At 38.6% G+C, this 22895-nt stretch overlaps 1 protein-coding gene across 8 annotated transcripts in view; it reads left to right on the top strand.

Moving 5' to 3' along the window:
* Nucleotides 1-22895, top strand: part of atrnl1a (attractin-like 1a) — a 233381-nt gene that overhangs the window by 67412 nt on the left and 143074 nt on the right. For 6 of the 8 annotated variants that reach the window (XM_046065149.1, XM_046065156.1, XM_046065151.1 and 3 more), the window contains 8 exons: nucleotides 3818-3902; nucleotides 5201-5412; nucleotides 6879-6997; nucleotides 7701-7817; nucleotides 9322-9454; nucleotides 15238-15425; nucleotides 18491-18704; nucleotides 19584-19775. In XM_046065149.1, coding sequence (XP_045921105.1) covers nucleotides 3818-3902; nucleotides 5201-5412; nucleotides 6879-6997; nucleotides 7701-7817; nucleotides 9322-9454; nucleotides 15238-15425; nucleotides 18491-18704; nucleotides 19584-19775 — 1260 coding nt within the window. The remainder of the gene's footprint in view (nucleotides 1-3817; nucleotides 3903-5200; nucleotides 5413-6878; nucleotides 6998-7700; nucleotides 7818-9321; nucleotides 9455-15237; nucleotides 15426-18490; nucleotides 18705-19583; nucleotides 19776-22895) is intronic. The other 2 variants (XM_046065150.1, XM_046065154.1) reach the window with 1 other exon arrangement.

Below are 22895 nucleotides of genomic sequence, written 5' to 3'. Positions count from 1 at the left end.
CTGCTTCGATCTGGACTTGTGATTTCTCTCTCTGTCCCACCATGCATTATTAAAACAGATTTTCTCATATCCTGAGAGGAAATTAAAATCTGTGTTGATGTGTGTGTTCGTGTGCCTGCTTGTGTGTGTGTGTGTGTGTGTGTCGTGGCTGATAAGGATCTGTTGAGCCTGCAGTTCTTTGGTGGACAGTTTGGCAGTGTCAATCTCAGAGCGGTTGGTTAAGGTGTGCCAGTACAGCCAGAAGATGAGAACAAAAGTCACTGAAGCTGTAATCTTTGTTTTTTGTTTATTTTTATGATGTAGAAGCTTTTAGTTGCAGGTGAAAGTTGGAGGTCGGGTGTTTTGGGCATTTGAAACATCCCTATTGCAACAAGGCTCTTGATTCACATCCAGGAATCAAAACTCCACAGTTACATTTAACAAACAGAAATACTTACATCAAGTCACAGAAAGTGCCAATGCCAAGTTCTAATCAGACCTCCTTTTAATCTTTATGCTGGATCTGTCAACTAAACACATTTTCACTTCCCTTTACAGAAGGGTGATTGTCATCCTCCAGTTAACTAACCAACTTATAGGGCATGTAACCCTTTGCCAAACAGAATGTTAGCCTTTCATTATGTCCAATGACAACATTTTGTAATATTCAATCTTTTCAAAATGTTTTACTTCTATAAATCTGCTTATGAAAACAGTTCAGGATAAGTAAATATTGTGCTTATGGTTCATAAATAGTGAGGAGTATGCGTCTGAAGTACTTTGATAAAGGTTAAATCGTGGTTACAATTTAGGAATAGCAAACATTAACTGTCGTGTGTGAGTTGAATGTGACAAGATGCAACTATTAAGCAATATATTAAGCAATATGAATGTATTTCCTAGGGATACTGGGCTCGGGAATGTAGTAATGAATCCAAATCCAAATTCCCTCACCTCAACCCCAACCTCGTCAGAAAAGTTTGACTAGCCACCAAAGATTTGTTATACCCTCAGTTATTATTTTAGACGATTGTCTAAATAGAGTTTTAAATCATCCAAACCCACAGGAATAAAATTGTTGAAGTGAGAATGCAGACCATTTAAAACACCCTCACACTAAAAATACTTAGCATGACTTGGTGTCCTTAATATTACCTGCATATAGATTAAAATACCTCATGAGTCAAAGTAAAAAATTAGATTAATTAATATTATGATATATTATGAAAATAAATACTTTGAAAACAAATCAAAATACACTAAACAAAGATCTATATAGAGGATAGTCAGTCAGCTGCCTCACCTCCACAGTTAAGATAACTGGGACTGTTTCGAAGAAAATGACAGTTGTGTGACTTCCCAGCAGTACTAAAGCTTATATTAGCTCTGAAAGTGCCAAGTACCAGAGGTGAAAAATATTTAAACTTTTAGCACCACATGCACCACATGCTTCCGATTGATTTTAGTTGTCACACAGCAGTGCACACCTGTAGCCCCTGGAGAGGGGCCAACTTGATATAGCGGCTACAAGAATACTTGCCAGCCCTCACTGTTTTCCTGGGATATGCCTGTTTTTCATTTTGCTCTCCTGGTTTCCTCCCAGGGTCACAATTCTCCCGATTTCCAGTATTTTTCCGATTTATGACAAATGTTCACAACTTAGTCCTTTTGGCAACCTATTTCTGGCACTGTACAGACTGTAAGACCTGCAACAACTCTCTCTACTGTTTCCACCCGGACAACAACTTTTGAAGCCTGTTTAAATTATTACATCTGTCAACAAAAAATATCTTCAGAGAAATATTATCACTTTTAGTTTAGCTAATTTTGTTCCCTGAGTTGTATCTCAGGCAGCACTCCCTTTCCAGGCAATTAAATGCTTTTAGTTATACATTTATAACTCTGTGTTTGTGACATTGTTTCACTTGTCTGTTAGGATGCAGTGAAAATGAGAACATAAATATTATAATGTAATATTTTATTGGAAATTAGATGCCATTTATTCCACCCCATGACCAGTCAGATGTTGATATTGGCTTAGTCTGCACAACCCTAACAATGGCAAAAGTATGGGCTATGACATTGTTTTTAATAATAAACATGCATGGCTTCTAAAGTTAATTTTCAGACAGTCACAGGGCGTGAACTAAGACTCCAGCATGAAAGACACCCAAATCACCCAAACCGTCACACTCATAAAAATGACTGATGTCTGGTGTGTGCTACAGGTATGTCTTTAACAATTCTCAGGAGAATATGGAGAATTATCTCCAATATTTAATCTTCAAGCTCGTAGTTAAGACAGGTATAGTTTATGGTCTACCAATCATGGTGAATTTACAGCCTGAAAAGCTGTTCTGAGGGAACAAATGTCCCTGTTCCCACCAGCTGCAGTATTACCAGGCTTCAGTTATGCTTGATCATATCAGCGGCACACTGACTGATCTTTAACCCCTGCTTGTGATCAGATCGCCACGCCCTCCCCTCCTTTCACAGTAAGCTGCTGTGTCCCTCGCCCTTAAACAAGCACCCGCAATTAGCACATCTCTTAACGAGGTCGTTAGAAGCCTGGTGTCCTTGGGGCCCCAACTTTACCGACTCCGTTTCCAATCAGGGATGGCTCATCTGGCTAAATGGCACATTTACACTAACACACCACAGACACACAGTCATTTCCATATTAATATAATGGGAGCACGTAGGGGTCATTAAAACATCAGAGAGTTGTAAAATCCAAATAGTAAAATACACGGAGCTGAGAGCTCCAATGATAACGAGAGAGAAAGGTACTTTATGATGATATTTGGTGGTATGAAGTGTTTAATGAAGTCATCTCCCGTATTATCTTCCCTATCTTCTCCATATCACCATAATTTGATGTGAATAGGTTAGGATAATGAGTTCTTATTCCTTGTGATGAAATAAGGGGGTGTGGGGGGGGGGTGAACTGAGGGTCACCCACCTCTGTTCTTTCTTCTCACAAGCAATAACTAAGGTACTGGTGGGATGGTGTGTCTCGTCTCTTTATTCTGAATTGCTTCCAACAATAAAATGGAATATAATATCAAACAGTACATGTGTGTTTTTTGTCTGCTGCTGTTTTTCGTGGTTTAGGCTAGGGCCTGTGTTTCTAATTAAAGAAAAGCTGAATGCTACAATGATATATTTTAGACAATAGTCTACTTTGTGGCAACAGTTTGGGGAAGGTCCTTTCCTGTTTCAACATGATTATGCCCCTTTGCACAACGCCAGGTCCATAAATAAATGATTTTCCTGGTTTGGTGTGAAAGAACTTGACTGGCCTTGACATGATCAATTATAACCTGTTGTGCACATTCACTGATTATTTATATTACTATTCTTATACTCAACATTATGGTCCTGATGTTTACCATCTGTACTTTTTAATTACTAATAAACTCCATCTCCAATCCAAAAGGAAATTATATTAAGAAGAAATACAATAGTAAATTTAACTGCTGAAAGTTGTTATGACGATTCTGCCATCTTTAATTTTTTTTCATACCTAACTGGTTCATAAATGCCTGAATGACTGATGTATTAGAGTTGCTTAATAGCCACATAAAATGCTTGCTTCTGATTGGCCTTTAAAATATAATGTAAATATACAGTTGTAGAAATCAAGACTTTAATCAGCGTTTAAAATACTGTACATGTCAGTTAAACCACAGTAGCCTAAACATTTTTTAAAGATGGATCATAATATCATTGACTTGACCTTTTCAGCGGTTTTTCATTTCAGACACATTTCTCACAAATACACAAAGCGAAAATATTGTATTTAGATATTTGTGAATGTGTGTATTCTTCTCTTCAGCTTGTGATGAGTGGACTGCCCTCCCCAGACCAGGGCTGCACCGGGACGTCAACCGCTTTGGACATTCTGCCGTGGTTAGCAACGGGTAAGTGCCATCCTTCCATACTAGTTGAGTCTAATTCATCACTGCTACACTCTATCTGGGAAATACTTTTTTAAATATCCCCTCTATAGAATATCTATAGTCTCTGAATTTACCACAGATTTGTTGCCTTGTTCAAGGAAACTTGTGCTCAAATCTGGATAAAACACAACTACTCAATTCACAAGGAATTATTCCTTGGCATATTTTTACATTTCCTTGATGTCTTCATGCAGTGTCCTCTAAGTTTTGGAAGCGCTGAGAACTCTTCTCTGCTTTTCCCTTTCGCAGGTTATGGTTTGTTATGTAGATTGTTTATGGATTGATCTCTCTATCTCACTGTTATATTTAGTTTCAGTTTACACTTCTCCCTTTGCTGGTTTTTCTGAAGCTCTCTGTTTAGAAGCTTGTGTCTCTCCCACTCCACCTCTTGTCTATGTGTAGATGTTTCTCCTGCTTCACTCTCTCAGTAACTTTCTTTACACTTTCTATGTATAAATAGAATATACACGCATATATGCACTGTTTATTCCATCAAGAGCTCTATTTATAACTTTACTTTTTTTTAAATCTGTATCGCTGTATTTCACTTGCTTCATTCACACAGAAAAGTTGATCAGTCTAATTCTTCCATACTTGTGCTGTGGTTTTTTCAATTGCTCTATAGTCAGCCTACAAGCCAATCACACTGTCACCTTCAAAAGAAAAAAACTGCAGAAGACAGTTTTAATAAAACACAATAAAGGAAACTGCACCCTGCATTCCTCAGCCAAAGTTCTTTTGATGATTAATGCTTTTCTTAAAGTCATGAAAAACTGCCCAAATGTAGATAACCTGATATCACGTATAGATTTTCAGAGCTTCTGCAATATAGTCTGATAACAGATATTTTTTTCTTAAACATCATCGGTGTGCAGAATGTTTTATAAGCGATAATACAAAAGACACCCCATAATTGGTTCAAAAACAATGACATCTTGATGCAGAGTGACTTATTGCTGGACTCAGACATAACGGTATGACCCTTTAACATCATTTACCCACTGAAAAGTCAGCTTTGAGCAGTAAAATGTCAGCTTTGAACTTTTGAAGGCCAGCTTCGAGCCACTTGCTCCCCCCCAACCAAAGTTCAGCTTTATTTTTAAAAGGTTCTCCTGTTTTATTACCCTGTCTTCATCTCTGTAGGCATTTCTTGTTTATTTAAGACTAGCACTATCTTGCTAGAACTTTTACCTCCTTCCACAGCTGTATGTTTCTGCTGCCCTTTTATTTCTGTATCATTCTCTCTGTATCTTCTTCAGCTCCATGTACATCTTCGGAGGTTTTTCAGGCCTCCTTCTGAACGATGTGCTGGCCTACACCCCTCCGTCCTGCAAGGCATTTTCTAACCCAACTTTGTGTGCTGCTGCTGGGCCAGGCCTTCGCTGCCACTGGATCAAAAGTAGATGTGTCCCCTGGGAGCCAAAACCACCTGATCACATTTTTCCTGCTCCTTTTTGCCCAGCACGACTTGGTACGTTACACTGAGGTCCTGTCTGCCCAGTGGAATTCTTTTATCTGTCTCTGTTCTTACTTTTTCCCTAAATATTTTATTTTATGTCGTGTCAACATAATTTTCCTGAAATGTACAGCAAAATCATACTCAAGTGTTACTCCCAAAAGACCAATTTTTCATGAGAATAATAATTATTCTGAAGTATTTGGCTTCTGAAGTTTGTTTGCATACCATAATTATAGGAACAGAAGGTCAATGCTGCAGCAATTACCTCATTTTAAAGTAATTAGGGTCAGTTTTCCTCCTCCCCCTCATCTGTCTCTGCCAGATGTAGATGCTGTAGCTTTTGCAGTAGTATTCTCCTTTAGGCAGCTCATTGCAGGTTTAAATAAAAAGCAATAATGCTAATGGTTAAAACTGCTAGTTTTAAATACAACAACAGTACACATGGATTTACTGAAAGCAAGCAAGAGTTGAATTGCCTTACCACACAAAAATATGCACAGTCCTGCTAGTTGATTTTTGTGCTTTATGGAAATCAACGGAAACCAATGGCTGACTGGAACAGTGATTATATTAAAACATCTAAAATTGTATGAAAATTGTTGGTAAATTCTTGCCAAAAATGGAAAAAAAAAAAAGATGATAGTTAAGGAGCTTTCAAAACTAAAACAAATACAACAAAACAACATAGGCATGGCCTTTTAAATATCTGTCACAAGCACGATTGAAGTCTGACAGATTAAAATGTCCCAGATCAGTGTTGCATGACATTACTGTATTTTCCATATGTGAATAATTTTTATCCCATCCAAACATGGAAATTAGATGTTAGTTTACACTTCATTAAAGCATTACTTGCTTGCACATGGCCACCACATGAATCTGTTTCCTGACAAATTCCAGATATTTTGAAAAAAGAGCCAGATGGACATTCCAGTGCCCCTCCTGCTTTTCAGACTGATGCAAACTGACTCTGACTTTTTACTCCTTTGCTCATCTCAACATTGACATTGAAACACTTGTTAGCCAATTTTGATTGATCAGCGTGCTTCTTATTAGAACTGAATTCCCAGCCGATGAATAAATCTTTTCTAACACAGAAAGAAGTAAGAACTAAACTCTTTTTTGAAAGGAAGGTGTAGGAATGAAACATTTCACATGTCAAAAAGATTTCACTATGACAGCTGCGAACAGAAGTAAGTGTAGCCATGTTAAATGTTTTTCTGATATGTAGTGTTCAATATTAACATAACGTCTTTACTCACAGGAGAAATTCCACATGTTCTTTTGCCTGAGACTGCTCACACACATGCTCCATGCAATCAATTTGCATTTTTTTTCTTAAAAATCTTGCTGTACTGCTTCACTCGTCAATCTGTGACGTATCCCACTACACAAAACCGCAGACTGCAGCAACAATATAACCTGATCTGCTCACTCCTGTTTGTATGTGTTAATGTGTGTGTTGTGCTCTCTTCCAGACAGTACAGACGAGCAGTGTTTCAAATTCTCAGACTGTGCAAGCTGCACCGCCAACACGCTGGGCTGTCAGTGGTGTGAGGACAGGAAATGTATCTCTGCCTCCAGCAACTGCACAGTGGTGAGTCTTCACTGAGAGTCTGTGAAGCAAGACTGTTAAAAAAAAAACCTGCTAGCCACTGAGGCTGCGATGTTCATTAGGTGTTACAATACCAGTCAAACCAGTGATAACAAATACAAAATGAACACCTCATTTACTACAGTGAACAAACAACATACCAATTATGTTTTCTTCTTCTTAGAGCCTTTCCACTAGTAGGGAAAAAGTTTGTCCTTAGGGTGGTGCGAGCGGGAAGTTCAAGAGGTTCGTCCTCTGTGTAGCGTGAATGTGCTCTGTACATTTTAATGCAATGTGCCTATGACATTATAAGATTTAGTCGATGTCATTGCAACCTACCTATTGGAATTTTTTTTAGATTTCGACCAGTGATATAAACACTGTCCACTTATTAAAGATCTAAAATCAATCAATCAGCTTTTTCTTCTTTGAGTTATCTGACAACTCTTCATCATATGGGTTTATTATCTTTTATCCTCTCAAGGATGTTAAAAAAAAAGATTCAAGGTTTGTGCGATGTATATTGAAAACGTTGGCACTTTTCCTGCTCATTTTGTTTTCTCTCTGTCTCTCTCTATTTTTACTCCCAACCCTGCTGTCTCTGTCTTTCTTTGTATGTTTGTTTGTCTGCATGTTGCTTTTGTCTGTTTGTGTTTGCTTGGGTGGTGATAAATATAAATCTGTGAATGAATCTGTGTGTGTATAGCTAACTCTGGAGCTGGCCCAGCAGCATGGCGGCGCTCTGTCTCTGTCTCGCCCACCATCCATGTTGTCTGAACATCAGCTGAGTTTGTGGAAGCACGGAGCCAGAAGGAGGGGACATGTGTGTATTATTTGACACTTAATACTTCCTGTTAGGCGGCAGGTCAGGTTGAGGTCAGAGGTCAGAGCAGGATTTTAGGTTTTATGGAAAAATAAATGTAAACCCCAATTTACATTTAATTCATGCAGTTAGTAAACCTCACTCCCCGATGCACTGGCGACTGATGCTGGTGGCCATTGGTTTTAGCCTCCTCATCAGCGTGTCTCCCTCTTGTACCTGAGGTCGTCGGTTCAAGTCAGGACCGTGCAGTCCAACTCGGGGGAACGGTTACAAATGCGCACCCACACAGACCTCTAAAATTGTACGATTCATATATCACACAGAATTTTTTTAAATTCTGATTATGGCATTAATGCCAGAGAGACATTAATAAAAATTAATGAGTGATTCTTACCAACCGTGTAATCCAGGCTTTTCCTCTACTCTCGTGACTGTTCTATCCATTTCAATGATGTTGCGCTGGAAATTATTGGCAACTATTTTGTCCCAGGTTGACAGCAATTATTTTTGCATTAAAATCTAATCAAAACTGAAATAAAAAAATAAAACATGCAACAAACTAGAGTGCATTTTAAATTCTTCTTTCATAGAATTTGTGGCAGTGTGGTTGTGTTTAACTGCAGATAGTTATTGTATGGATTATTTGATGAGAAATAAACTTGAGCACTATTACGCACAGAGAACATGGTGATCGTCAGATCAACATTAAAGTAAATTCACTTTAAAAAAGAGTCATCATCTGCTCTTGGTAAAATATTTGAGCTGCTGTATTCATGTTGTAACTCTGCACATCCCAAGTTCCCTCTGAGGAAAACTCTTCACAGGATCCTCAAACTGTGAATGAGTAAAGACGGAGAAAACCTAGTGTTCAAATGCAACAAAAGTGGTGATCGTGATAGGAGACTGCCACAGCCTCTATTATGCCCACCTATAATGTATGATAATGTATTCTTTCTGATCTCACCCTGTATGTAAGTGAGCCGCAGGTGCACCGGGAGAGCCTGGCCACAAAAAAAACCCAAATATTCATTTGGCAGCCCCCAATGCACGAGGCAGGGCGCACTTGACTGCAAACTGTGCTGAATCGCTGGGTTTATAAAAATAGAGCCCTTAGACTGAACATTCATTTAGTGATAATCAAAATACTGAATCCTTAAAATCCTTAAAAAACTGGATCCAATCCATGGCCTAAAAATTTATTAAAATACTTTTCTTACATCCTGCTTTTCTGACATTTGCTGTTGTGTAAGTGAGATGCACACAGCATAAACACAACTTCAATAAAACGTCCATCTCAGTGTAATGTGTCCCTCATATTGATTTCTCTTTTCACTCTGCATGTTCTGTTTGGATGTTTGATTCCGTCAACCACTGCACTTTATTCATCTTCAGCTTTTGTTGCACATTGTATTGATTCCTCCAAGTTAATTTCATTTACTGTGAAAGAGGACATCAATGATGAAGTTTAACTTGACTGATGTTTCCTCTGTGTGTGTGTTTGAAGTCGGTGAGAGACTCGTCCAGGTGTAAGCACAGGGAGGAGCAGGAGTGTTTCAGACTGGCCAACTGCAGGAGCTGCTCCCTCAACATCAACTGTCAGTGGGAGCTGCAGCAACAGGAGTGTCAAGCTCTGCCTGGTGAGGAGACAATCATGCACACTGAGAGAACAAACACGCAAGCAGCCTGGCACACTTACGCACAAACCACCATGAATGCACTTTCAGCAGCTGCACACATTTTTATACTTAAGATTTATCTATTGCGCAATACAGACATTGGGACCGTGAGAACGAAAATGAGTGCCATTTCATTGCAAGACATTTCCTTTTCAGGACACGGCTCAAATGAAATTAAATTCATGAACTTCATTTTATTCAGAGTAATTTAAATGAGAAAAACTTTTGCGACTTGGCACCTGTGAGTTGGATCCTAAGCTGCTTCCTGAGGTTCGCTAAGGCTTCATACATCAAAAATGAACACACAGAGACAGTTGAACAAATGCACGGATACATAAACTGTTTCATAAACAGTGTGGATCTTTTTGATTCCATGTGCAATATTGGAGTTGATTGATTCAATATTGTGAATCTGGCAGTGCCGATTATCATCTCTGTAGCAAGTACATTTGTTTTTCCAAGTTGTTGAAGGGATGCTCTGTTCTGTTAAGAAGATTCGGAGCATGTGCCTGTTCCCACACTGACTGGCAGGGTATTATTAGTGGTCTTCACAAAATAAACAGTCTCATACATCCATGCAGGCATGTACACAGAGAGGATTAGCATATATTCATGAACACACACTTCAGAAATACATTCTCTACTCAGCTGCAAAGGGAAGTAGGCCAATTAGAAATGTTTACTGGATGTCCTGAATATGGATCCTTGGCTGAATAACAAACTGGAATCCACATAGTCCTCCTGTGGAGCCTTTAGCTAGAGCTGCTCTCGGTTTGACTTTGGTGCTAGCATGACTAAGGGCAAAGGAAAAACCCTTGCTATTTGAATCCACAAATTATCCTGTTCCATGCTGAGTTGTATTTTGCTAGGAGCCTGCTAGCTAGCTTGTTCTGCTATGAGCTGATTCTGGTATTGTGTGTGCTCCCTTTCTTCTGTTCACATCAAGGCCCTGTAGCATGATACACTTCCACCCCCTTCGGTTTGTAATGAACTGTTTCTGTTGTTAAGTTGAGGTAAGATAGTATACATTTGGAGCACTAAATGACAATCCCAGAAGAACAGTTTTGGTAATTTGCAGGTCAAAAAACGTCAATGCTTGTATTGAGTTTTTTAGTTATGTTTCATCAAAACATTATTTTCTTGTCCTTTGAATGACTATACTTCAACATGTACTTCACGTTGAAATTAAGTCTTTTAAATGCTGTTAACAACTCTGGAAACCTAGATGTCGTCACCTAGTGAAAATCTACACTTTTTTGGGTGTGAGTTTGTAAAAATCCGAATGTGGTGACTGTGTTCACCTGTGTTGTGGTCATCAGATGAGTTCAGATTAAACGTCAGTCACACTTCCTGAAGTTTGGCCTGTGAGTAGCTTGTAGCTTGATGGTGTATTTTCTTTGTAATATTTTGTTCAATGTAGAGAATTGGAAAGGCAGAGGCAGCTATGATCATTTGCCACCTCAGTTTTGTTTAAAGCTAGTTGAAGTAGTGGAGAGAAGTAAAAAAAAAACAACAACTTTGTGCTTCCATTGTCTGTGTGACTTAAAACAAGTGCTGTTGGTTGCAGCCACCACACAACAGATGATATTTGCATAAAGTAGAAACTTGCTCATCGCACCGCTGAGTCTTTGACTTTTTGAGTTTTGAGTCTTATGTGTGAACGGGACGTAACTGTGACATTTAGGACTTTCAGAGGGTCACTGGCCACACTGATGAAATTAGGACATTTCTGTTTCATTTCTGTTTTTTTTCTGACTCCATTAGTGAACCAAGGCACACAGTATTTTCTGTGATATTCTGTGAAGATATTTGCAGTAACAATGTGGTAAAGATGAACTGGGGTAATGGAAACGAGCTCCACCATCATGGCAGCTGTGGCCTTTTCTTTAGACACCATGTTATGACTAATTATTCTAAATGGCCTGACATGTTTATCTCTGCTTTTACACAAAGACCGTTACCTAATCCATCTATTTATTTTTGTACTCTTCGTTTTCTACCCCATTCATCTCTCTTTCTCCCCTCGTTTTGGTCAGTTATTGCCCATTGCTGTTGCTTGGGGAAAATAAATAAAGAATGTAGGTATTTTCTTTTCTGTTGCATGAAAAGGTTGGTGATGGAAGCCATTATGGGCCTGTGAATGTAATCAGTCCCGGAGTCCAAAATAAACAGCGGTGCTCAGTGGAGACAGAATGACTTTTTCTTCCCTTTCATCCTGGCTAATTGAACGGCCTCTCTATTTTAGTCTTCTACAAGACTCTACCAAGTGACCCTGATAATGAGTTCGTATATGAGTTTGAGTTTGTCTGCCAGTCTTACTCAGCTGTTAAAGGCTCTATATGCCGTGTATTTCTAACTTCTGGGAATCAGCACTGACGAGTCTTGTCAGTAAAAAGCAAGAATGTGGTGCGCTGATCAAAGATAACAGCATAAATCAACAATGACATCAGCCTCTAAAATCAGTCCAATAAGATATATAACGTACTAACCACATTAACCAGAAATATTTCTTTTAAAGCTATTCAATCATCTGTCGATTCTGGCAGCACAGTTTATTTTCCAGGCCATCAGCTCAACAGTGTCATTCCCCTATTGTCCACCAGTAGTCCTCAGTGAGTTTCCTGCCTTTGTCAGTCACCTGACTGTCCACTTACCTGAACACCTGTTCACACTACCTCATTTGTCTCAATCTATATACATCCTCTGGCTGTTTTTTCTTCAAACTGCCTACTGTGTTTGTCTTTTTGGATTTGTTTGCTGGTTCTCCCTGCCTACTTGTTGATTATTGAATGCTACCTTGACCAAGCTACACATTGATTAACCTTTCCTCCTGTCAGCTGAGTTACACTGTTTAAAGGTGAACTCAGGGCTCTCACGTTTTATCAAAAGTTTGGAGTGAGAACAAATAGAAAGTATAACAATAGGTAGATCTGATAAAAGACTATTTATTTATATACTTACATTTCAAAAATACAAATGTATCAAAACTAAAAGGACATTTAGCCCCAAACAAGCCCACTGAACAGCAGTGCTCTTCACATAGGCCTACAGTACGATGGCAGAACTGCCAAGCTGTGTGTGTGTGATAGGCTACACATTTCAGCTTATGAATGGTGTTTTGTGTTGTAAGTGTTTGTTGCACATTTTTATGCCTTGATGACGGGTGTAGGGGGCCGTGGCTCAAGGCCAGCCATTTTCCCCATCATGATGGATGATAGCTTTCTGTCCAGAGCCAAAATATAGAAAAACATCTCTGATCCTTTCCTTTGTTATTGTCCACCACTGGGTTTAGCTTTGGCAACCTGAAACCAAGTAGTACTGTACCTAAGTACGCAAGGTATTTGTATTGAACTTGAATATTTTCTTTTCATGCCACTTTCTACTTCTACATCACCACATCTCCAAAGGGAAATATTGTACTTTTTACTTTATCTGACAGCCTCAGTTACTAGTTAGAAATAATTTAAAGAGAAGCTTTTTACACACAAAATGAAGAGTTTAAAAAATAGGATGTTTTGATATATATTAAATTACTTAACAGTTTATAAGTCCAGCTAGTAGAACTACATCAGTTAGTCTAATTGACGGAAATTTAATTGGCAACTGTTTTGGTATTAGTCATTTTTCATGTAAAAACATTTTATGGTTCCAGCTTCCAGTCTGATACAAAATAGTTCAACCTCATCCAACTACATTAATGCATGAGGAATAATAATCTAATTATATATATAATAGTATAACAGTCATAGGGGACATTTTTCTTTCTGCTTTGAGTAGGCTACTTTTATTTTTAATTGGCTACTTCTACATTTTCTTGCTTATAGCCTAATTACATACTTTTGCTTAACTTTTTCAATGCAGTAGGCCTACTTGCAGAGTATTTTTACAGTGAGGTATTGGTACTTTTATAAGAATCTGAATAGGCATATGTTTGGCTACTTTGCTCACCACTGGCTAAAAAAGCCAAAGCTTCTGGTTGCAAAGAGGTTGGAGAGATTTTGACTGCATCAGTAATCAATAAGGACTCCCCATCATCAGCTGCTCTCACTATCTTTGATCAGAGGCAAGTGATTTCGTCCAGGAATCGTAAAATCAAAATAATAATAAAAAATTCATCAGGTCTTGCGCTTCCAACTTCCACTACGTGTGTGCACGCGCATCCACGTTGCATGCGTGGTAACGAACGTGCTTGCGGCGGGATCACGGAATTTAACCGGAAACAACACATTTTAATTTCTGTTCGGGTTAACGGCTCTGTTAACGGATTCATTAGATTACGGAGAAAGAGAGGAACTCGGCACAAAAATGATCGTCCATTAATTTAATATATAGCGGGACAACTTCGAGGACGTTGTGTCATAACTTCTCTGCGTGAGAAATACAAGGTGTGGCGCGTGAGCTGGCTGAAATGACTTGAGAGCCCTGTGAACTTGTCGTCTTCTGTGTTGTGTGGTATTTTCTAAGTTATTTTACTTCAAGAGTATGTCACTGAAAAAGACAAATTCTCACATTTGAAACTTCATGTTTGCATTTTACTCTGCTAACCGTAAAATGACAAGTTGCTAACATTACAAGCTAGGTGTTGGCAAGCTAACATTTGTTAGCTCATTGTTGATCTGTTAGCATAATAAGTCGCTATGGTAATAAGATCATGCTAAACATTTGAAACACTATCATGTTAAGCTGCTAAACTTGTGTGTAATCAGTGTAATCACATTACAAGCCAAACATTTGCTGTTGATATTATAAACTAAAGCTAACTTAAACATTACCATGTTCAAACTGTTAATGTTAAGAAAATGCTAAGCATTATAAAACAAACATTACCATGTTAGCATACTAAACATTACAAGGTAAAGAAACATTAAAATGCATGTTTTAGCATGTTAACAAAGTGCTAACTGTAGGTATTTTTGTGCTAATGTTTAACTTTCGCTGTAATAAAACTATAGGCATGCTAATATTAGCATTGTAGCATCTCATTGAGTTGAATTATGTTATTGGTAGATTAAAATTCTCAAACTATCAGTCAAACTTAAGTTCTTGCACCAAAATAAGTTGAATCTAGCAAAGTTCATACATCTGATATCCATGTTGTCATCTAAGGGTTTTCAAGACTGCTAGCAAACCACAGACTTTCATTCTAGTCTAGTGTTTTTAATGTTATTTGATTACCAAGAATTAGTGTTAACACAGATGTATTGAATCAATCAAACTTTATTTCTAAAGCACATTTAAAACAACCAGGTTGACTAAAGTGCTGTACATTGACATGAAACAATAAATAGACAAAATACAACACACAGTTCTCATGACAGATTAAAAGCCAAGGAATAAAAATGTGTTTTAAGTGGTGATTTTAAAAACCGGAAGGCTTGGTGCCAGTCTGAAATGGAGAGGCAATTCATTCCACAGTCTCGGGGCTGCGACTGAGAAAGCTCAATTCCCTCCTGCTCTTGAGCCGTGTTTTAGGGACAACAATTGAAGACACTAACAGGAACACTAACGAACCAGTGGTATCGATGACCCGGGCCAACGACCCCACTGAGGTTAAATAGCTGAGTTTCCCTGCCAGTCAGTCAGAACTGAAGAAGTCCTTTGGATGAGGGACGAAACGTCTTCCAGTATCTTCAACCAAGTCCAGTTGCCCTTGACTTTAACCTTTGTTGGATAACTATGACCTGGATGACTGAGAATCTTCATAGACAGTTGAAGACAGTGTTTGTTTGTTTGTTTGTGTGCAGGCCAGCTGTGTGGGGAGGGCTGGCACCACGTGGGGGAGGCCTGCCTGAGGATCAACTCCAGCAGAGAGAGCTATGATAACGCCCAGCACTACTGCAAAAACCTGGGAGGAAATATTGCCTCTTTGCTCTCTGACAAACAGGTCAATTTTGTTATGGAAGAGCTACAAAAATACCAGCTGCAAGAAAAGGTGGGTGGTGTTAAAGACAAAAAACTATAAATAAAAGTTGTGTGACTCCTTCATGCTAACAGTTGATGAGAGCTATATATTTTCCACTCTGGCTTCTCTGCCAAATTGCTGTGGCTTTTAACACACCAGTGTGCTGCAGGTCATTTATGATTAAAAAAAAAAGAAGCTAAACTTCATACATGTTTGGTAAGATGATCCAAAATAATTTGAGCTATGAAAGCATGCTACAGTTTGTTTATTATGTTTGTGAATGAAGATTCCTGACTTAGCAAAGTTGCACTTGCTTTTTTTTCTTGTGATAGTTGGTTTGGGTTTGTATGTTTGGAAACCCTTGCCACTAAGCACTTATCACCAGTACTTCAAGATGATTTTGAGACATTACTCATACTTTGGAAGGGTTATTGGTGCTGTAACCATTCTTCTTGTTCACACTGGGCAATCTAGTGATCCAGTGATCCCCCTGAAGGTCAGCTGAAGGTAATCAGGCTTCAACAGTCTGATGTAGATAAATCCAGTGGCTATCCTCCAAAGTTAGTCTTCTTAGTATGAAATTCCTGCTTTGTGTTACTGTCCCTCCTATGCAGATCAACAAGGAATCTGCCAGTGTAAAAACAAGAGAGAAACTGTATGATCAAAATACTTCAAATTTGAACAATACCCACTTGATTTGGCTAACTCTCACAGCTAAAGCCTGGGTGTCTCTCTTTACTCGAGTTAGTAAGGGATCGCTTCAGGGCCAGCTTGGAGATGATGTGAATGATTGCAGCTATCAGTAACTTTATCAGCGTACACTATATGATATCTGAGCATTGCATTAAGATGGAGATACAAACCTAGCCTTTAATTAGTTTAGAAAAAAGACCTGTATCTCATCAGGCTGGCTTATAATGAAAGTAAGGAAACAAACAAATGCAACATCATATACATGGGTATAGTGTTGCATCTGAATGTTGTTGTATTTTTAATACGTACTATTTTTAGAGATATTAGTATTGTAATTTTCTGCTGATTTATGTGGACAACTGCCCAGCGTTTGTTATACAACATATAATATGCATAAGGTTCCAGACTCAATGTTACCATAACAAAATGAATGTAAAGTTATTTATTATTGGATGCCAAGGAATGTGTGGTCAGTTTCTCACCAGGATATTTCTATTCTACTATGGAGTCAAGGCATAAAAATAAATAGAGATAATCACTCTTAGCCCACCATGAAGCACAAAAAGCAGCTTCATCATCACATTTCTTCTTAGTAAACCCAGATGAGTGGCAGGATGTGAATGTTTTCCACATATTCATGTTTGATTCTTTAAATGGCTGCTTTTCAGTGAGAAATCAATCACTTGCTGAGACTGATATGTCGACTTGCAGAGTTTATGGCGGAAATGTCATTTGAGACCCTGACATGTTTGACCACACATAGACAGGCTTTTTGATAAATGTGCAGCGTCAGAAGAAATGTGAGCAAATATTTGAACACTGTTAATTGAAGGAAGGTTTTGTTTGAAGGGCCTGTTTTTGTAGATATACCGTTTTTTTAAAATCTGCCTTTGATGCTTTTACTTGATGATTCTTAATATCTTAAGCTGTAAATTTACATTCTGTGTAGTTACCACATACTACTAAGCAATCTGTATGTAGACATTCAAGGATACATACTTAATATAGTGTAAATGCAGCAACAGTTTGTTTTATAGCATCAAGCAAGTTTAAGCCTTTTACATTTTTTTTAATGAAATAAATCACAGCTGTGGGAAAATGTCTGATTGCTGTCAAATTAAACCATTAATATTAACAGCTCATAATCACTATAGGACATTACTGTATTAAACAAATCACACTATTTCTCAGCAAATAATTCAAATGTTCACCAAACTACACTTCAGTCAGCTGCCATAATTACAGTTTCTGCTTTTTTAACAATTACAGTCATTTGCAGGTTTGATTTAGGATCTACTTTCATGAAAAACACAACATTATGTCTGTTGTTTGGAGTTATCAGCCTGACTACCTCCTCTTGGCAAATGAAGACTTGCTCTCTGTTGTGCGGTTAATTTTAGTATTAATTTATTTTGAATACATTGTATAATGAACTTTTTGGTCACACATTGAGTTATTGTTCCAGTTTTTTTTCCAGTGTTTTTAGGACACTGTCACTGTGTACATGAGGACTACATACAATTAGGGGTATACTTATCCTCTTTGTTTCTTTAAAAAAATATTTTTAAACTAGGAAACCGTAGTAGCAGAAGTTACTCAGGATTTATTTGGTTCATTGCTGTTTCTTTTAGCAGCTCAGACTGATCCGCAGCTTAAGTCACTACATTTTCTCCCCATTTTTCTATAACTGCACGGATAGGTTGAATTGAGCTCTGCCATGTTTGGCCTAAAAATTGTTTTCTGTCTCTGTGATATATCTCAGGTTGAACTCACCTTTAATATGCCTCTGCTTGAAAACTGCAATTGAGCTTATGTATTTTGTTCTTCTTGTTGTTCTTAGGATGAAAAGATTTCCTGCCACAGCTCCTTAACAGATCCAGACTGACTGTATTCCTACCGATATTTTACAAAATACAAAGCACACAGAAACAAGATAAATCCTCCTCTCCTTGAGAACTGGGAGTCCCAAAAGCATTGGAACAAAGTTAACTTAGATTTTGTAGATGCTGTGAATGTCAACACCAATGTAGCAATACTGAACAAATCCCTTTTTACAGTTTCATCTATAAATGAAGCTTGGCTTCTTAATTTCAGAGGATATGTCGAAGAGAAGGTGCAGAAGCAGACAGTTTATGTTAGGACAGTTTGTTGAACGTTTTCACCTCACCACCTTCTGTATGTCAGGCTATGGTGTTAGTTGCAGCTTTAGACCAATCAAAGAGCCAGTGCCAGAAAATTTGAGAGATCTATAATATATATTAGCATATGGTGTTTATCCGTTGAGTGATTTCAAATTAAGAAACTGAGCTGAACTTATAGACAAATAACAAAGGGGAAATCAGGTGTGCAATGTGCTACATATAACATAAACCTGACTATTCTCTTTCTCTCCACCCCTGCAGGGGCTATCCCCCTGGGTTGGCTTACGGAAGATCAACGTGTCATACTGGGGCTGGGAAGATGCGTCACCCTTCACCAACACCAGCCTGCGGTGGTTACCCGGAGAGCCCAGTGACTCAGGCTTCTGTGCCTACCTGGATCGGACACAGGTGGCTGGTCTTAAAGCCAACCCCTGCACGGCCACGACCGATGGCCTGATCTGTGAAAAACCTGCCGGTGAGAAAGAAAGGGTCGATTTAAAAAAAAATAGAGATAGAGGGGAGGATACAGTTCTGACAAACTAACAGGTGATAAAACAAAACGTACATGTTATTCACATTTCTTAAATACACTGACATTTATTTAGCTGATGCTTTTATCCAAAGCGACTTAAAATTGCTATAGATGTCAGAGGTCACATGTCTCTGGAGCAACTAGGGATTAAGTGTCTTGCTCATGTGCACATTGTGTCGCAGTGGGAATTGAACACCAAATTGGCATGCGTGTTATCCACTGCTCCATCACCATCCCCCAATATCTTCTATGCTGTTAAAATAAATAAACTGAGAAGTGAGAGAGGAAACTAGTGGAAGCTGTATTTAATGTACCCCTTACTGTATGATGCAGCTAATCAAATTAAATAAATATCAGTTATATTACAGCATTTATATTAAGAATGAACTCTCAAAGCTATTAAGATTGAATAAAATGCAGAAAGTAATATTTGGGTTGGCTGCGGCTCAGGAGGTGTTGCCTGCTAATCGGAAGATCAGCGGTTCAATCACCTGGGCAAGATACTGAATCCCAAATTGCTCCTGTTCCATCTGTGTGTGAATGTTAATTTCTGTTCTGAGCAGTTGGCCTCAGTGTATAAATTGTGTGTAAATGGGACTTAATGTAAAAGTGCTTTTAGTGGTCGGAAGAGTAGAATGGCGCTAAACGAGTGACCATCTACTGTAAGGAAAGTTCTGAACGTCTAACTCATGATTTAATTAGCGCTAAACTTGCTTCTTCAGTGAACAACTTAATCTCGCATCAGTTCCTTTTCTCTTATCCAACATTCAAACTGTTGTCTTTTTCTATTTTGCCCCTTTCTCGATTTGTCCCATTGCTCAGGGAGTCCACAGAGTCAGAGTGCTCGTCCCTGCAAGACACCCTGCTCTCTGCGCACCAGCTGTGCCAACTGCACCAGCCAGGCCATGGAGTGCATGTGGTGTGGCAGTACGCAGCGCTGTGTCGACTCCTCGGCGTACGTCATCTCCTTCCCCTACGGACAGTGTCTGGAGTGGCAGACTCAGGACTGTACTGGTGAGACTGGAAGAAATCAAACATGGGGGTGGGCTGCTGGTGAACATGAAGGGTGGAGATCAACACATAAGTCAGACTGGATTCAGGTGTGCGATCTACTGTTTCTGTATGTGTTTTTCAGAACAAAAACAAAGGTGGAAAGTATAAAAAAAAAATCTTTACTCAAGCTCCACATACCAGCTTTTTTCAAGGCTTTCAACCACATTTCACAGTCTTTACCAGCAAATGGAGTTTGCTGGTTTCTCAAGCTCTTAAAAACCAAGAGATGTAGCTGAAAGATCTGGCGGAAAAAAAGCTGTCAAAAGGGCATTGAGTTAGGCCAAGAATTAACTTTCGCGGTCAGAGGTGGGAAGTGTTTTTCTGGATTTTCATTGTAGTACATGCAAAATGGTTATTTAATATGATGCATCACTGAAGTCGGACACTATGAATTATGGTTTAAATGGCATCAGTATTAATTTATCTGGACCAACTACGAGGTGCAAATACACACTAACTCATAGATATTAAACACTGAAGTGGAGCAAACATAACATATTTGTACTTTTACTGAGGATTGGAGTACTTTTTCTTTTCTTTATTTGTTAGTAGGCAGCTTGATCACAATGAAATTCTTTGCTTGTATCAGCTATTGGCAGAGGTGTGATCTATGTATTTTAAGTTACAGAGGTAATTTAAATCAACTCACTTTGCTACTGAAAGTGTATTTGTGAAGTGCTGTTTGCCCCAAATCAAACCAAAGAAGCACAAGAACAGATGTTGTGGTGACACTAGAAAAGAAAGATACGCCAACATAGTTTTAGATGTCGTTTCAATATGATGTAATGACAGGGGCAGTATATGGTTGGATGACAACAATATGTGTGGCTACGAGGACAGATAAATATACAGATAGATTGAGGAGGCGGTGTGTACTCTATTCAAAACTTTGATGATGCAACTAGAGTACGTAGTGTGAACATGTAGTCATTATAGACTCCTATCGATCCCTTTCTTATCAGCAGTCAGGTCTCTGCCTCCCACACACAAACACACACTCCAACACCGAGACAGTGCCACCTCTCTCCTGTAGCTACAGGGCAGAAAATCGATCATCTACACTGACACATGACTGACTCAATATGAAGTCCTCACTGCTTGTCTCTTAACATTCCTCTCATATTAACACCTCCCTGGGGATGCTGGAGTTTTTTCACCACTGCTTTTCCATGTGATTTTATTATGAGTAGGTGTGTTTAGGAATGTTTTTGTAAGTGAAAGAGACGAGTAATCATGATCCATGACACCAGACAAAAAGCAGCTCAGCCGCAGCCTCTCTGAAATTGCGCTTATTCTTATTTCCATTGTTTTATAAGTGGACATGAAGGGATTTCCTGCCCAACTACTGAGTCTTACTGTAGTTTCAAGTCTGAGTACTTCTGTCTAAATAACATTTCTGTAGTGGCTGTAGCCATTTATCTTGTAAGATAATTCTCCTTCAGCAGCAGTTTCCTGCTTGGGTTTAAAAATTCTCCACCACAAAAGGAACACATCGAATCTTGCTAATTAAAGCTGCATCAAATGCTTTTTGACCTTGGATGGCTACAAACAACCTCATGTCAACTCACAGCTCCTATCATGTGTATCCTGTTGGATTTCTCTCTTTACTGACTATAAGTGCTGTGGTTATTGGCTTTTTATGTCTTGTTTGATCCAAACACTCCCCTTGTTCAATTTCTCTTGTGAATATTTTACTTTCTTCAGCCACTTGTACTTTACTCACTTCAGAGGGCAAGTTTATATGGGGGAGTTGGCACTGAAAATTAAACACAGCCCAGTGAAAGCAGGGAATTTAAAGCTGCAGAGTTGGGTGTTGATTCTCAGTGTGATCAGAAGCACTGGCACATGGAAGTTAGTTGATTCAGAAAATCAATTACATTTTTAATTTAATTTAAAATGTATGTGATGTTTAATGTGGACTTAAGTAGCAGTAACAAAGCATAATGTGCCTATATATTCAGTGGTTAAAGTATGTTTGTCCTTTATTTACATTTAAAAAGATCAATACAATAATAAAATGGATGAAAATGAGCAATTGCCACAACCTGAGACATTTTCTTTGGAATGTCTATGAGAAAAATTACACAATGAATAGGTCTACATGACTTAACTAACTTGAGGAAGTGAAACTTGTTTCTGATAATGTTCCTTTATGTTTTACTTGGAAAAGTTTAGGGAAAGTACTGCCATATTTTATTCTGCACTTCAACAAGTTTCTGGTAGGAAAAAAGAAATCAAACTATCAATGTATTCCTCTGAGGCAAAACTTTTTATTGGTGTTTTCTGTCATTTGTTAGACAAATAGTCAATTTGTAGCAACGTTTTCTTGTTAAGAAAACAGCTTCAAAAACTTTTTTGTGTCTTGTGACTGGTGATTATTATTCCTTGCTGTTGCCAGTAGTCTGACTGCAGACAGCTCTCTACCCTACTGTTTGCAAGCCAAGATTGTTTTCCATTCTTCTGCTTTACCTTCACTGCTTACATAATGGCACCTTTTCCCCATCCCCTTTTCTCTTTTATTATTCATATCTCAGTTTGGTGTGTAGGATGCTTTTGTTCTGCTACGTTTTACCTTTGTTGCTCAAAGCACGGCATATAAAATCTTTGACACATTTCATTTTTAAAATTCTCTGGTATAGCATTGTTGCTCTTATACTGACCATCACTCTTTGCATAGTGTTTCATACTTAACTTTCTGCTTCACTTCTCTTGTTTGTGGATTAATCATGTCTTGTTTTGAAAACCAGGCCTGCAGGCTACAGATGAAGGATTCATGACCTCAGCTTTGTTAGCTCCTTTCACAAAAAAAACGATTGGTTGTCTGAGGATCCAATTTGAACTGGGTCATTTCTTTATCAGATAAATTTGGCCCAAGGCTTTGCGTATCATTCCCATTTTTCATGTCGGCTGGAGGCTTGACAACACACTCCTCAACACAACCTCTTGAAATAATTAGCTCCAGTGTTGCCCCAGCAGTCAGATTTGGAACTTTTGGGACCTCCTTTGAAAGCAAGCAGATTTTTCAATCCAAGCTGCATTTCCCCCCCCCCCCCCCCCCCCCCCCCCCCCCCCCCCCCCCCC

Source organism: Micropterus dolomieu, linkage group LG12 (assembly GCF_021292245.1).
Source record: "Micropterus dolomieu isolate WLL.071019.BEF.003 ecotype Adirondacks linkage group LG12, ASM2129224v1, whole genome shotgun sequence".
NCBI lineage: Eukaryota > Metazoa > Chordata > Actinopteri > Centrarchiformes > Centrarchidae > Micropterus > Micropterus dolomieu.
The sequence above is the reverse complement of the archived record's forward strand: the minus strand, read 5'-3'. Positions and strand labels throughout refer to the sequence as shown.